The sequence below is a fragment of the Trematomus bernacchii genome, unplaced genomic scaffold, assembly GCF_902827165.1.
Source record: "Trematomus bernacchii unplaced genomic scaffold, fTreBer1.1, whole genome shotgun sequence".
Classification (NCBI taxonomy): Eukaryota; Metazoa; Chordata; class Actinopteri; order Perciformes; family Nototheniidae; genus Trematomus; species Trematomus bernacchii.
In genome coordinates, this window is record NW_022987607.1 from 599,377 (window position 1) to 614,299 (window position 14,923).

Genomic DNA, 14,923 nt, shown 5'->3' on the forward strand with positions numbered 1-14,923 from the left:
ATTAAATACATGTAGTGGAGTAAAAGTACACAGTAGCATAACATTGAAATGCTCAAGTAAAGTAAAAGTACCTCTAAATTGTACTTATCCATCTAATAATAATAAATAATTGAAGCTCTTCTCACCACTAGGTGTCGCCCTCCCCAGTTCTGCCTCCTCCCTGTTCATTGAACCCAGAACACATCGCTCACTAATCACCAGAAAGACGTGATAACACACCGACACATGGATCAATATCATTTTATCTAAACTCATACACACAATCAATTATTTGTTGATTTATATTCTGTAATGTGAATCTTTAAAGTACCTTAAAGTGTCAGATAATTGAAGTGGAGTAGAAAGTCTTCTCCTTCCTCTCCACCTGATGTTCTTCCTGCCTCATTGTGTGTTGGAGCTTCAGAGCGTTACTGCTATGACCTTTCTTTGTGTCGCCAGCTTCATCTCCATTACTTACGCACTGAACTGTTTGTAATCTGTAAACTACAACATGTCTACCAGATGATGCCAATCCTCCACAATTACATTTATTGATCTTAATAGCCCTGCTGCATTCCTCATTCCACCATGGCACCACTTTCTTCCTACCCTTGGTTGTTGTTTTGGGTATACTGTTCTCTGCTGCATTTAGAATATGTTGCGTTATTTGGCTTGTAATGACCTCTATGCTTCCCTCTGATGTTAGCAGGTGTACCGACTCCTCACACCATATCCTACATTTCCCCCAATCAGCTTTAGCAAAGCACCACCTGGTTATTGCACCTCCTTCCTGTATATATACATTAGTATTCATTTTAGTAAGCACTGGATAATGGTCACTTCCTACTGTGGATTTATTCAAAACAAACCATTCGCATGTATGAACCAAACAGTTTGACACTAATGTCAGATCCAGGCATGATACTTTCCCCCTGTGTACATCTACTCTTGTGCCATGTCCATCATTAAGGCATACTAGTGTTCTTTCCTCCAGCATTTCTTCCACTATATTTCCGTTACTGTCTGTATGGTTGCTGCCCCATAGACTGTTGTGTGCATTGAAATCACCACACCAAACTTCCTTCCTATGTTTATTGCCTGCTATTTCTTTAAATATATCAGTGGTTAGATTTTTACATGGGTTGTATAAATTGATTATCCTAATGTTATCTTGTTTCCTAGGGTTGCAGATTTCCACTATAATACACTCTATATCATCAGGAGATTGCACCTCCCTATATGCCACACCATCTTTGAGAAACGTGGCACACCCTCCACCATTTTGATTATTATCTCTATCATGCCTTATACAGCTAAATCCTGGAATGACAAAGTCTAATTGAGGTCGTAACCAGGTTTCTTGCACACATATTACCTCAGGGACTACCTCTAGATCATATATATATTTCTTGAATTCTTGACCATTAGCTATGAGGCTTCTTGCGTTCCACTGTAGTATGTGCAGCACCATGATTAAGGATCTAACCCTCATCCTGATTTTCATTTTCCCCAGCTCCATTTATAGTTAGCATTGCATGTATCTGATCTGCTTTAATATCTTTCATGTCAAGGAATTTTCCAGCTGCCTCCACAATGGCTTTGATTCTATCACTTTTCTTTTTTAACTGCAATGCAACATTTACAGTATGGCATATAAATACCACAAAATTCACCTTTTTCACTCCTAAAACATCATCATCCTCTTTACTCTTGGTGGCGCTGTGGGGTTGGATTTGAAGATTACTTTTTGGTGTGTTCCTGACATTTTGTATTGTAATGCTCTGCTCCATTCCACTAGGGTTCTTATTGATTGTTACTGTTCCCCTTACTTTCTTTATTGCTTCTGCGTATGAAACTTTGTTTGTAATCTTAACTCTCTGCACCTCTCTGGCCTCTCTCTGCACTTCACAACCTCCAAACGCAGCACTGTGATCTCCTCCGCAGTTACAACATTTAACCTTTGCATCCTTTTCACATTTCCCATACTCATGTTTTCCTCCGCATCTCGCACACCTTAGCTGTCCTTTACACTGCTGCGCTGTGTGCCCCATTCGTTGACATGCGTAGCACCTGAGAGGTTTGGGGATGTACTCCCTAACCATGAAGTTCAAATATCCCATTTGTACTGCCTTAGGTAAGATTCTCTCAAACTGAATGAGAACTGATAATGTTTCTTTGAGTGTATCATCCCGTTTGCTTTTAAGCCTTGTGACTTCCACTATTTTGCCTCCTTTTAATTCACTTTTCACATCTTCCATTGACATGTCCAATGGTACTCCTGAGATTACTCCTCTCAGTTTCGCCATTGCTCCTGGAACATGCGCCTTCATTTTCTCCCCATTCAGTGAGTTCATTCCCAGAATCTTTTCCTGCTGCTGTTTGTTATTGGCATGTATCAATACCCGCTTATTGTTCATGAATTTAGCAAATTTAATTTTTCCAATCTCTTTTTCAATTGCTTTGGTAAGTTTAATCGGGTGGTAATGCCCACCATCCTGATTGAATTCTATTACCACTTTCCACTCGTGTTCTATTTCTTTATTCAACATTGCTTGACTGTCATTTTGACTGACTCTTGATTTTTTGTTTTGCTTAGCCTCGTCTGCTTCACCCGACCAATCCGACCAACTTCGAGCTCTTACTGAACTATCTCTGTCTCTCAAAGATCTTTTCTTCTTCGCAGCTTTGGCTATCATCCATTCCATATTGTTTCTTTGGCTACCATCTGAGCTGGTTGACATGATGAAACACTCAATGTACAGTTTATGCAAATCCGCCAAAATAACAGTCCAATGCTACCGTTTCTGTATGTATCCGAATTTCCGATTCTCTGTGAACTTTCTGCCACGCGTCTCCAACTTCACTTCCTTCTTCTTCGTCCCCACAGCCGTCCTTTCTGCAGAGCGGGATGTCAATGATGCCCCTTTCACACCAACGCAACTCCGGTTCAAGCTCCGTGCTAGAGCTTTTCTGGTTCAGAACCGGTTCTTCGGTTTAGCGCCGGCTCTTTTCACACCGCTCAGAGCCCGACTGGTGCTGCCGCTGCTGCGTCATGACGTCACAGTTTACGTCGCTGAGTTTCTCCCCAACGCCGGAGCTCACCTCACAACAACAACGGGCCGGGGACTGCGTTGCTTTTAATCATACGAAGCCAGATTAAATTAAATAACGACTTCTCCAACCTTATACTTTTCTCCAGAGTGCCATGGTTCATTGTTTATTAATGTGTTTCAGCGGCATTTACCGACCGCTGCAGTGCTGGCTGCTCTTCAACGGGAGTGTATTCTCCCGTTAGCTCCGGGTTAGCTCACACGGCTCTAAAGTATTCACTGTCTGACTGTCACACAAGCAGCTGATACATATCCCCAGTTCCCCTTAAGTGAATGTGTGTCAGTCTGAATTGACGCTGTTTGCCGTACTCGCCTTAAGTGTTAGCTCAGGTTAATCTCGCCCCCCTCCGACGTAAGCGTGACGTATGCGGTTCTTGCTTCTAGACGGACAACTTTTTGGTGCTCGAAACGAACCGGATTCCGGAGCTATGACGCTGCTCCGCTGCGGTGTGAACAGGAAAACCCGGTGCTTTTCAAGCACCAGCACCGAACCGGCCCTGAAACACCGTTGGTGTGAAAGGGGTATGAGAGAGACACACAGAAGGGAGGTAACACCAGCTCCGTCTGAGCCAATGAGAATTCAGTCTGAGCGTCGCGCCACTTGTTGCTCAGTGAATCTGGCTCACTCAGGTTGTGTATTGAAAGTGAAGGCAAGCCAAGTTTATTTATATAGCACATTTCAACACAAGGCAATTCTAAGTGCTTTACAAAAATGAAAGACATTAAGAGCATTAAGAAACATATTATGAATTGACATTTAAAAACACTCATTTAGAAGCAAAGACACATGAATAAAAGTGACAGTGCAGTGTGAGATACACACATCTGAAATGTTTAGCTCTGACTCTCAATCATTGCCAACTTTTAGCAGAAATAGTTTTCTATCACCTCCCTTTCTTCTACTTACTTCCTTGTATAACTTGTCTTTTAGTTATTTCAAATGTGTCATGCTAAATGAACCCCTCTTTGTGTGCCATTGACTTTAGAGTGAGTCATGTGAGAGTGTGTTATTTGACACAGACCTGTGTGCTATCAAAGCATCAGGTTCTTGGAGGAGAGGTCCACTACCAAGTCCATATCCATTGAATGATGTTCTGTATGTGTACGTATGTGAAGGTGTTGTGGTTCAGTTCAGCTCTCTGCACACATCAGGCCTTCTATCAGGACAAACTATATCATAAAACACAAGAGTTTCCATATCTGACCTCAGCGTTTGAAATGAAAGCAATAATGAATGAAAGCAAAGCAGAAAGAGAGTCAGAGAGCGTCTGAAACATCCGATCTGTGAACGCTGAGCAGTGCTTCTACCAGAGAAATGTAACACCTGTGTTGATGTTTGAACACCTGACGCTGTGTTTCACTTTGTTTCAGCACTGTTTCTACTTCAACCCTCAACAGGAATGAGAGCTGTACTCTCTCTCTTCCTGAAAGCAGCAGCTAATGATTGACAGGTGGTTTCTCTGAGCCCTGTGTTACTGTGTGTCTCTTCCCCTAACTGTCTGTCCCCAGGTGAGCCTCTCAGGTGATCCCAATCCCTCGCCTTCATCAAAGGCTGAGGAAAGCTGCAGCAGCTTCATGTCCTCTTCCTCCTGCTCTGCATGGATGTGTGTGATCAGTGTGTTGTCTCTGTGGGACACTTGGCACTCGTTGGGACTCGTGTTTTTTAACCGTCCTGTCGTGTTCGGGTCAAATCTGACTGATTTACATCAATCATAAATATTGTGTTTCACATGTGATGGCCTCCAGGCCTCATGATATCCTCCACAGTAGCATGTGAACATATCAAACTGCTGATCCACACTTTCATTGAGTTTTGAGAGGTTTAGTCAACTTTGTAACTCATAGGAGATGAATGGAGAACCCTAGATGATGTTCCTCCATCAGATACACAACCACATCAACAACCATGTTATCTGTTAGTCTATTCTTTGTTTACTCACTGCAGGTATTCATGTGAACCAGTAGAGACTTTGTTTACTGCTTAAAAAGGAGTTACATTTGGTGATGATAATGTTTTTTGTGTTAATGTAAGAGCAGTTGAAACAGACAGGAAGTGAGGAAGGAGAAAGGAACCTGACAGGAGGGTTCAGTGTTAGGAGCTCAGATCCATATCACTTTTTATATTGATTACTTTTTTATTTAGCCTTTAGTACGTTTTTTAAATTGGTTAGTGAGCCCTCTTTGCTTTTGAGTAATTCAAAGACATCTTGTGGTTTTGCAAATCAGTTTCCTCTTTGTTATTTAATCTCTTGTTCCCTCCCTAGACTATCAGGGAGCACCCTCACATCTTTACACTCACAGAGCAAAAACTAATATGTGTTGTTACAGAAAAGTAAAAACTACTTTCATCTTCTGAATGTGGTTCCTAGTTTTCTCAGAGCTCTGAATATGTATTATAATATTTGTCTTTCTTCGACTTACTCCTTATTACCTTTTGTTTAAACATGTTTAAATGCTTTTGTTTCCAAATTAAAGTGGACCTATCATACTATATTTGAATAATATAGTGTAGGACCATACCTATATAAGGCATATTTATACTTTTTTTTTTTCAAAATACCAAACAGATCATGCATTTTAGCCATGCCTCATTTCGCTCAATTTGACAATTTCTAGCTCTGTGTTTGTAGGGGCAGATTCAGTGAGAACAGCACCATCTACAGGCCTGGCATATGTACTACAGCGTCTCCAGCGCTTTCGAACGGCAATGGCCGTGGCGGTCTCCTCCTGATTGGTGGAGTTGGCCCAATAGCCGTAGCGCCACCGTCCTGACGTCAGGACAGTGTTCAAATCTGGATCAGTTTTTATCAGATCCGTTGCAGCCCCTTTTTTAGAGATTTGGGTATGGAGGAAAATAGAGAGGGTTGTGTTTTCTGACACTTGGTGAGTTCCCTGGAACACCGGGGACACATATTCATGTATAAAAGACGTACAAAAGTGCATTTTGGATGATAGGTCCCCTTTAAATAAAGAACCTTTAAAGAGCGAAATAATGCATTTAGAGAATTAAAGAAAAACATGACACAAAATAATGTTATAGAGTTTCAAAGGAAAAGGGCAGCTGCTCGAAGGACAATCAAATACACAAAAAAAAGAACATGGAGAGAATTTTGTTCTACCAATGGCAGAGGAGTAAAATTAGGTGATGTCTGGTCCATGTTTAAGCGGATGAGTGGGAAAAGGAAATCCATTAAAATTCCAGCTTTGGTTGATGGGGAGAGGCTGGCAGTGACAGATAAAGAGAAGGCAGACATGTTAGGAAGGACACTTGCAGCAGTACATAGCGGGGAACATCTCAGTGATATTCATAGGCAGCAAAAACAGCAGTTACTAGCAGAGAATGAAAACGTGAAGGAGAAGAGACAGGATAATAGGTCAGCTCTTGATGTGGAATTTACAATGTCAGAACTCAAAATAGCCTTACAAGGTACAGGTTATACAGCCCCAGGACAAGACCAGCTATGTTATGCTATGTTTAGACAGTTGCCTATGGAAACTATGACAATGGTGCTGAGTCTTTTCAATAAAATCTGGAGAGAAGGAGATATGCCAAGTTTGTGGAAAACAGCAGTCGTGCTACCATTCAATAAGCCAGGGAAAGATACAGCTAACCCTAGTAACTACAGACCAATAGCTCTTACATCACACCTATGTAAATGGATGGAAAAGATCATTGTCCGTAGGCTCTCACATGTACTGGAGCAGAAAGGGCTGCTGAGTAGTTTTCAGAGCGGATTTCGTAAAGGGCGGGTCCACAATAGATGCTTTAGTAAGAGTGAGTAATGATGTGGAAAAAACATTGAAAATGAAAGAGATAATGGCAATAGTGTACTTTGACATTGAAAAGGCGTATGACTGTATGTGGAGGGATGGGTTACTGATCAAATTGAGTAGAATGGGTATTGGAGGGAGAATGTACAATTGGGTAAGGGCCTTTTTAACAGACAGGACATTTAGAGTAAAGGTTGGAGCAGATATTTCCAACTATTTTGAAATAGAAAATGGTATCCCCCAAGGGAGTGCAGTCAGTCCAATATTATTTAACATCATGATCAATGATATATTTACATGTTTAGACACATGCATTCAATCGGCTCTATACGCAGATGATGGGGCTATTTGGATGAGGGGAAGAAATGCCCCATACGTAATGGAGAATATAGCTAGAGCGATTAAAAAAGTGGAGAGGTGGTCATATAACTGGGGATTCAAAATGTCAGAAAGCAAGTCATGCTACATGGTATTCACAAACAAACGCAAGATTGATGGCCAACAGCTAACACTATATGATCGTCCAATGACAAAGGTGAATGAGTTCAAATACCTAGGACTGTGGTTTGATAGCAAATATACATGGAAAATGCATATTAATCAAGTGGAAACAAAATGCAAAAAAGTATTAAATTTATTGCGAGCTGTAGCTGGATGCAACTGGGGCGCAGACAAACAAGCATTAATAGACATTTACAGATCAATTATGAGGTCCACAATAGATTATGGTTGTATAGTGTATGGAGCAGCAGCAAAAACATCGCTTTTAAAAATTGATAGAATACAATATAAAGCATTGCGGTTGTGTATTGGAGCGATAAAGTCATCCCCTATCAATGCAGTTCTGATAGAAGCAGGAGAGACACCTCTGGAGATCAGAAGAGAGAAACTTGCTCTGTCATACTGGGTCAGGCTACAAGGAAGTGGAGAAGGAAATATTTCAAACAGAATATTACAGGATTGCTGGGAATATGCAAAATTCCAGGGACGTGGGTTTGGCTGGACGAGTAAGGAGAGAACGAGGGCATATGGAGTGGACAATATCACGTTTGCTAAAGCAACCCCATTTAGCAGTGTTTCCTCCAGGGCTTTTCCCAGAAGCTAAAATAGATATGAGTATTGTAGAAAGGAAAAAAGAGTGGCAAGTAAATGAAGTGGGAATTAAAACAAGTATGTATCTGAATGAAAAGTATTACAATTGCCTACAAATTTACACAGATGGTTCTAAGAACAAGGAAGAGTGTGTTGGAATTGGTATATACATCCCAGAATTTAAAATATCTATTTCAAAAAGAGCGTCTGATCAATTATCAGTGTACACAGCAGAAATGCTGGCAGTAATAATAGGATTACAGTGGGTTGAAGAGGTCAGACCAGATAGGGTGGTGATGTGCACAGATTCATTGTCCATATTACAAAGCATACAATCAACAACAACTGCCAGAGAAGACATTCTCATAGAACTGAATCATAGCCTGTTAAGATTGCACAGAGGCGGCATAGATCTGCAGTTCTGCTGGGTGCCTGCACATGAGGGGGGTGAAAGGGAACGAGTGTGCTGATAAATTAGCAAAAAGTGCACTACAAAAGGAAATAACATTACCAGTTCAACTTGGAAAAGGAGAAGGAAAAGCAGTAATTAAGAAGAAAGGGATGGAGATCTGGCAGAAAAGGTGGGAGAAAGACCAGAAAGGCAAAGAATATCACAAAGTACAAAAGACAATTACAATTCATATTTATAAAGAAAGAAACAGAAGGGAGGAAATCATGATAGCTAGGCTCAGAATAAATCACACAGCATTGAATGGTACGCTGTATGTCATGGGGAAAAGTGACAGTGACAAGTGTGGGAACTGTGGAGTAAAAGAAGATGTAGAACATATCTTGATACATTGTGACATATATAAAGCGGAAAGAGAAAAACTAAAGGCTAAAGTTTTAGAGGCAGAGAGGGAATGGAGTGTGGTTGGTATTTTGGGAACAAAAGGAGAGGGAGTAAGAGCTACCAGAAAGGCACTGTTTACATTCTTGAGTGAAACTGGGGTAGGAAAAAGAATTTAACATTAGGTCAAGAAAGAACATAGATTTTTATTTTTGTTTTATTTATTTCATGTTTTGTTTTTTGTTTTTTGTTGTACCTTTTAAGTTGTTTGCAATCCGCCAAAAAACGAAGAGAAGAAGAAGAAGAAGGACGGCTGTGTTTCTGTGGATAAAGAACCTTTCACACAGAAAGCCTCGTGAGATCAACATGAAGATGTTGCTGTTTCTGCTTCTCCTGGGAATAGTAGGCCCACACTGCACATCTGCACGTGAGTCTTTTGATTCTTTGCGTTGGAAAATAAGAAATGCTTCATGTGTTTACAGCAGGGCTTCTCAAACTCCGGACCAAGGTCTGGATCCGGACCGAACTGCAAATCAATCCGGACCGAACCCTGTGTCGCATTATAAAAAAAATAAATAAATTATAAAAAAAAAAAAAAAAAAAAAGAATTCTGATTCTGATAAATTAATGTACATCAGGGGTTTTCAAAGTGTGGGAAGGTGAGCCTCCCCTCAGAGAACATAAGAACAGCCGCGCCCCCCCCTCCCAATTATTATTGCTATTATTATTATTATCATTGTTGTTGTTGCTATAATGCAGGGGTATTCAATTGCATTTCAAAGAGGTCCAGTAAGATAAAATGAAGACTGTTTCTCTCCTCTTGTCTCGTCTCTGTGTGTGTGTTTGAATCTATCGTGCTGGCTCACTGACTGCACCGATTTGATTGGCTGAGTAGCGTCACCCTCCTTAAAACATTAAACAATAACTTTTTTAAACCTTTTTTATCTTTATGTTTTAAACATATTGTATACAACTCCCCCACTACTTGGACTATTCCTTGCACCCCTCTAGAATAAGCCCAAATGGTCTCAACCATATTGCATCAGTAATAACGTGCACTTTGTTGTTATCGTTATAACAAGATCGCAAGGACAGTGGTAGCGATCGGACAATTGAGTGTTGTTCAGTTTGTGTGTTGTGGAACATGCGTGTCCGTGCATGAAAATATACCACACACCCAATTACAATAGCATGTTCAATTCACTACCCTGGAAGTTAATAAAGTTGTTAAAGTTGGAACAGCCTGTGGACAGCCGTTCTTCCTTGCATGTCAGTCGCCGACACCTTCTTACAGAGGACAGGCAAATCTAGCTGCAGCACGACCCGTATATTTTCGCACGCCGTGTTCTCAACACATATTTTTAAAACATTTTTAACATTTTCAACATCGTGGATAAATCCTTATATGCTCCCGGCAACACACTGAACGTCAATTTTGCCTCCTTATTACACTCATCCCTACTTTAGTGGGAACAATGAGTCTGCGTCTTTGATGCACACAGGAATAAACGCAGATCATACTCTGCACTTGATTTTGATCAAAGTCCATGCGGAAAACCCGCACTCACACAGGTAGGTGGAGATGAAGGGAATGAGCACTTTTACAGCCTTTTTGGCGAAGTGGGGGAACTCGGTCTCCACAGACAGCCAAAAGTGGGCAAGTGTCACTTTTCTCATCTTTTCTCGTTATTTTTTTTCTCACGCTGCGCCTCCCCTGAAGCTCTCTGGCGCCCCCCAGGGGAGGCGCGCCTCACACTTTGAAAACCGCTGATGTACATCATCATGTACGCGCGTCTTGTGTCTGACGCGTTGTGAGAATGAACGTGCATATATATTTACTTGTGTGCGCGAGCGTGACACGCATAGCAGACCGCAAATTAACCGCAAGTTTACCTTGACATACTGTATGTATGTATTGAAGGTGTGTGTGTATACAGGGGCGCCGTTTACCGACAGGCAAGACAGGCAAGGCAGGCAAGTGCTTGGACCAGAAGGGGGCTCCCAAAGAAGGTAGATTAAGAAGGTCCACAGCAACGACAACATGAAACACCCTTTAATTTACTGCAACGACATGTCGGGCATTGATCCGGACCAGTGACCTTGTATAAAGTTCACAACTGGACCTTTAATAAAAAAGTTTGAGTACCCCTGAGTTGAGGTACACCTACCCGAGGTAGAACAAAGCACAACCATGTTTTTTCATTACTTTAATACGTCTAGTTTATGAAACGGATTGTTGTATAAAAATATTTCACAGCAAAATTATTTGTTTTGGTTAATGTTTGGAACTTTCCCATAACCGAAAATAGTGAAAATGTGCACTCCTCTGAAGGGGGCCGTGTTGGCCTTATCACATGTATCCCTGGAAATAATGATCAGAATTTCACCAAATTTGGCCTAAATGTTCACAGAGAGGTAATGCATACCAGATTGCAAAGATTATAGCAATACCTTTTACCTTTTTTGTAATATTAACACTTACACACACATAATTCATATGCCGAAATGGAATAGGACATTTAAAATGCAAAAGGTATGTTTATGCTTTTCTGTCATTTTTAAACTAAAGAGTCCAATCACCCAAAACTGATGAAAGATTGCGTTTCGGGTTCAAAAATGTTTTTGATATAGTTGTATATGGGAGGATAACATGATGTAGTAATGTACTAACAAGACAACATGTTAACTTTTGGTTTCACATGAGGATAATTCATGTTTATTTGTCTGCATTATTTTGTGTTTTATTCTTTTTTTATTTTGAATGCATTATTTGTATTCCATACATTTAGGCTATATAACACACATACAAAATACAAAGCACCCCAGTGTATATATACATACTCTATATAACATATATCATTCATTTAAGATTTGATTTATCCAATCTAATAATTGAAAATGTTTATTTAAATCATGTGAACATATTATGCCAAGAAACCTGTTAGCTCATGGGATCACAGTATCTACAGTATCAACTGTTATTAAAAGATTATGTAAAATACAAACAAAAACTGTGTTTGGAATAGAAAAGTTTGATGTATAAAGCATATATATAATAATGATTATAATAAAAAACATTATTATATATAATATGTTTTGATCTCTTAATCTATGCGTTGAGTCCTTCCCTTCACACAGGTACACCCACAGGGCCCCATTCTGACGGCCATTTTGGCTGCACTGGTTAGCTGTTAGAGGCTGGTGACAGCAGAGGGGGAAGTGAATAGTCAAAAAAAACTATTTTTATGAAAAGATAAGAGTCTCTGGTACATATAAATGACATTTTTGGGTGATTGGACTCTTTAGTTTAAAAATGACAGAAAAGCATAAACATACCTTTTGCTTTTTAAATATCCTATTCCATTTCCGCCTATGATTTATGTGTGTTTAAGTGTTAATAATACAAAGTACGTAAAAGGTATTGCTATAATCTTTGCTTTATTGTATGCTTACCTCTCTGTGAACATTTAGGCCAAATTTGGTGAAATTCTGATAATTATTTCCAGAGATACATGGGATAAGGGCAACACGGCTCCCTTCAGAGGAGCGCACATTTTTCGTTTCATAAACTAGACAAATTAAAGTAATGAAAAAACATGGTTGTGCTTTGTTCTACCTCGGGTAGGGGTATCTCAATAACTAAAGCCTTTTTGGGGGGTTTGTTCCTCTACTGTTATGGGCTGTGTGAGTTTAAAGTGTGTCTTAAATGGTGGTACATGGTGTACTTTGACTCCACTATATGTATTTAATACTTACAGATCTGGTAACTACTGTAGTTCTTTTTAAATCTGAATGTGGGAGATAAACATTGTTTGGAGATTTATAGTGACTGAAGTTATTACATTATTATTATCCTACAGGGACTCACTCTCTGAAGTATTTCGACACTGCGTCCTCTGGAGTCCCAAACTTACCAGAGTTTGTTAGTGTTGGGTTGGTTGATGAGGTTCAGATAACTCACTACGACAGCAACACCAAGAGATACGAACCCAAACAGGACTGGATGAACAACATCACAGCAGAGGATCCTCAGTACTGGGAGAGGAACACTCAGATCTCTCTGAGTAACCAGCAGGTCTTCAAAAACAACATTGAAACTGCAAAGCAGCGCTTCAACCAAACTGGAGGTTAGTTCATGTTTCACCTTCTACTGATAATATATTGTTTATATCTTCATCCTGTACACACACACACACACACACACACACACACACACACACACACACACACACACACACACACACACACACACACACACACACACACACACACACACACACACACACACACACACACACACACACACACACACACACACACACAGACAGTGTCTCTGTCCATCCCATAATAACCACCAGAGGTCACTTTATTCTCTACATGAGACTAACTCTACTTGTAGTGACTAAAGTTAATTAAATAAAGTCATTCAGAGAATAAACTCGGCTAACGACACGTTCAGGAAACAGTCTGTGCTGAAGTTCTGTTTCATAATGATGTTGTTAGAAAAAGGGATTTATTTCTAATTAATTAAAAAGACTCTGAATGACTCTCTCTCTCTATCTCTCTCTGTCTCTCTCTCTCTCTCTGCTCTCTCTCTCTCTCTCTCTCTCTCTCTCTCTCTCTCTCTCTCTCTCTCTCTCTCTCTCTCTCTCTCTCTCTCTCTCAGGTGTCCACATTGTCCAGAGGATGATAGGCTGTGATTGGGATGATGAGACTGGTGAGGTCAAAGGTTATCTACACCATGGTTTTGATGGAGAAGACTTCCTGATACTGGACCTGGAGACAGAGTCATGGATCGCTCCAAGACGAGAGGCTGTCCTCACCAAACAGAGGTTGGATAAGGACAAAGCTTTGATGGCAAACCTCAAGAACTACTTCACCCAGGTCTGTCCTGAGTATCTGAAGAAGTTTATGAACAATGGGAGGAGCTTCCTGATGAGAACAGGTAGAGTCACATGACCTGATGGAGTTTCATAAACACCTCCATGTTCATGTCTCCTGTGTTTCTGACATTACAACACATGTCTCACTCTGTGTCTCACTCTGTGTCTCACACACTGTCTCACTCTCTGTCTCACTGTGTCTCACACACTGTCTCACTGTGTCTCACTGTGTCTCACACACTGTCTCACTGTGTCTCTCTGTGTCTCACTCTGTGCCTCACACTGTGTCTCACTCTGTCTCTCACACTGTCTCACTCTGTCTCACTCTTTGTCTCACACTGTCTCACTCTGTCTCACTCTGTCTCACTCTTTGTCACACACTGTCTCACTCTGTAAGTAAGTAAGTAAGTAAAACTTTATTTATATAGCACCCTTCTCAACACGAATGTACAAAGTGCTTTACAGTACAGTACACAATTCACAGTACAACTAAAATGTAGAATAAAAGGCATAAAAAGGCATAAAACAACAGCAGGTAATACATAGGATAAAACATACGATAAAACACCAATAAAAGACAGCTACTAACTCACCTCCTCCGATGCCCCAAAGGCCTGACGGAAGAGGTGGGTCTTTAACTGCCCCTTAAAAATCTCTACTGAGGCAGAGGCTCTTAGTGTCTGGGGGAGTTTGTTCCAAAGCCTTGGGGCCACCACCTCAAAGGCACGGTCCCCCTTGGTTTTTAGCCTGGTTCGGGGCACCCTTAGGAGGCCTTGCTCAGAGGACCTCAGGGCCCGGGTTGTGCTATGAGGGAGGATCAGGTCATTAATGTAGGCTGGGGCTTGGCCATGGACAGCTCTATATGTGAAAACCAATACCTTGAATTGGGTTCTGAGATGGACAGGGAGCCAGTGCAGGGCAGAAAGAATCGGGGTGATGTGGCATGTTTTTTTGGACCGAGTGAGCAATCTGGCTGCAGCATTTTGGACCTGTTGTAACCGGTTTATTGATGTTTTGTTGAGGCAGGAGAACAGAGCATTACAGTAATCCAGCCGGGATGAAATAAAGGCATGAATAGCCATCTCCATTTCTGTGTTTGATAGAACCCCCCTGAGCTTGGCAATGTTGCTGAGATGGAAAAAACAGGTACGGGTCAGAAGTTTTATGTGTTTGTCTAGTAGCATAGACTGATCGAAAGTTACACCAAGGTTTTTGATGTTTGCCCTTATGTTACCACTGAAAGAACCCAGGTGGCTTGCTACCTTAGAGGCGATGTTATCAGCCGCTAAGATCAAGAC

General features: G+C 40.9%; 2 protein-coding genes across 8 annotated transcripts in view; one reads left to right on the top strand and one right to left on the bottom strand.

Moving 5' to 3' along the window:
• Window positions 1-14,923, bottom strand: part of LOC117482825 — a 182,408-nt gene that overhangs the window by 30,595 nt on the left and 136,890 nt on the right. For both annotated transcript variants that reach the window (XM_034131037.1, XM_034131038.1), the window contains one exon: window positions 311-376. In XM_034131037.1, coding sequence (XP_033986928.1) covers window positions 311-376 — 66 coding nt within the window. The remainder of the gene's footprint in view (window positions 1-310; window positions 377-14,923) is intronic.
• Window positions 9,021-14,923, top strand: part of LOC117482820 (major histocompatibility complex class I-related gene protein-like) — a 54,096-nt gene continuing 48,193 nt past the window's right edge. For 2 of the 6 annotated variants that reach the window (XM_034131025.1, XM_034131030.1), the window contains exons 1-3: window positions 9,041-9,169; window positions 12,603-12,869; window positions 13,409-13,687. In XM_034131025.1, coding sequence (XP_033986916.1) covers window positions 9,109-9,169; window positions 12,603-12,869; window positions 13,409-13,687 — 607 coding nt within the window. In that variant the 5' untranslated portion in view covers window positions 9,041-9,108. Of the gene's footprint in view, window positions 9,170-12,602; window positions 12,870-13,408; window positions 13,688-14,923 lie in introns of all 6 variants that reach the window. The other 4 variants (XM_034131026.1, XM_034131031.1, XM_034131032.1 and 1 more) reach the window with 3 other exon arrangements.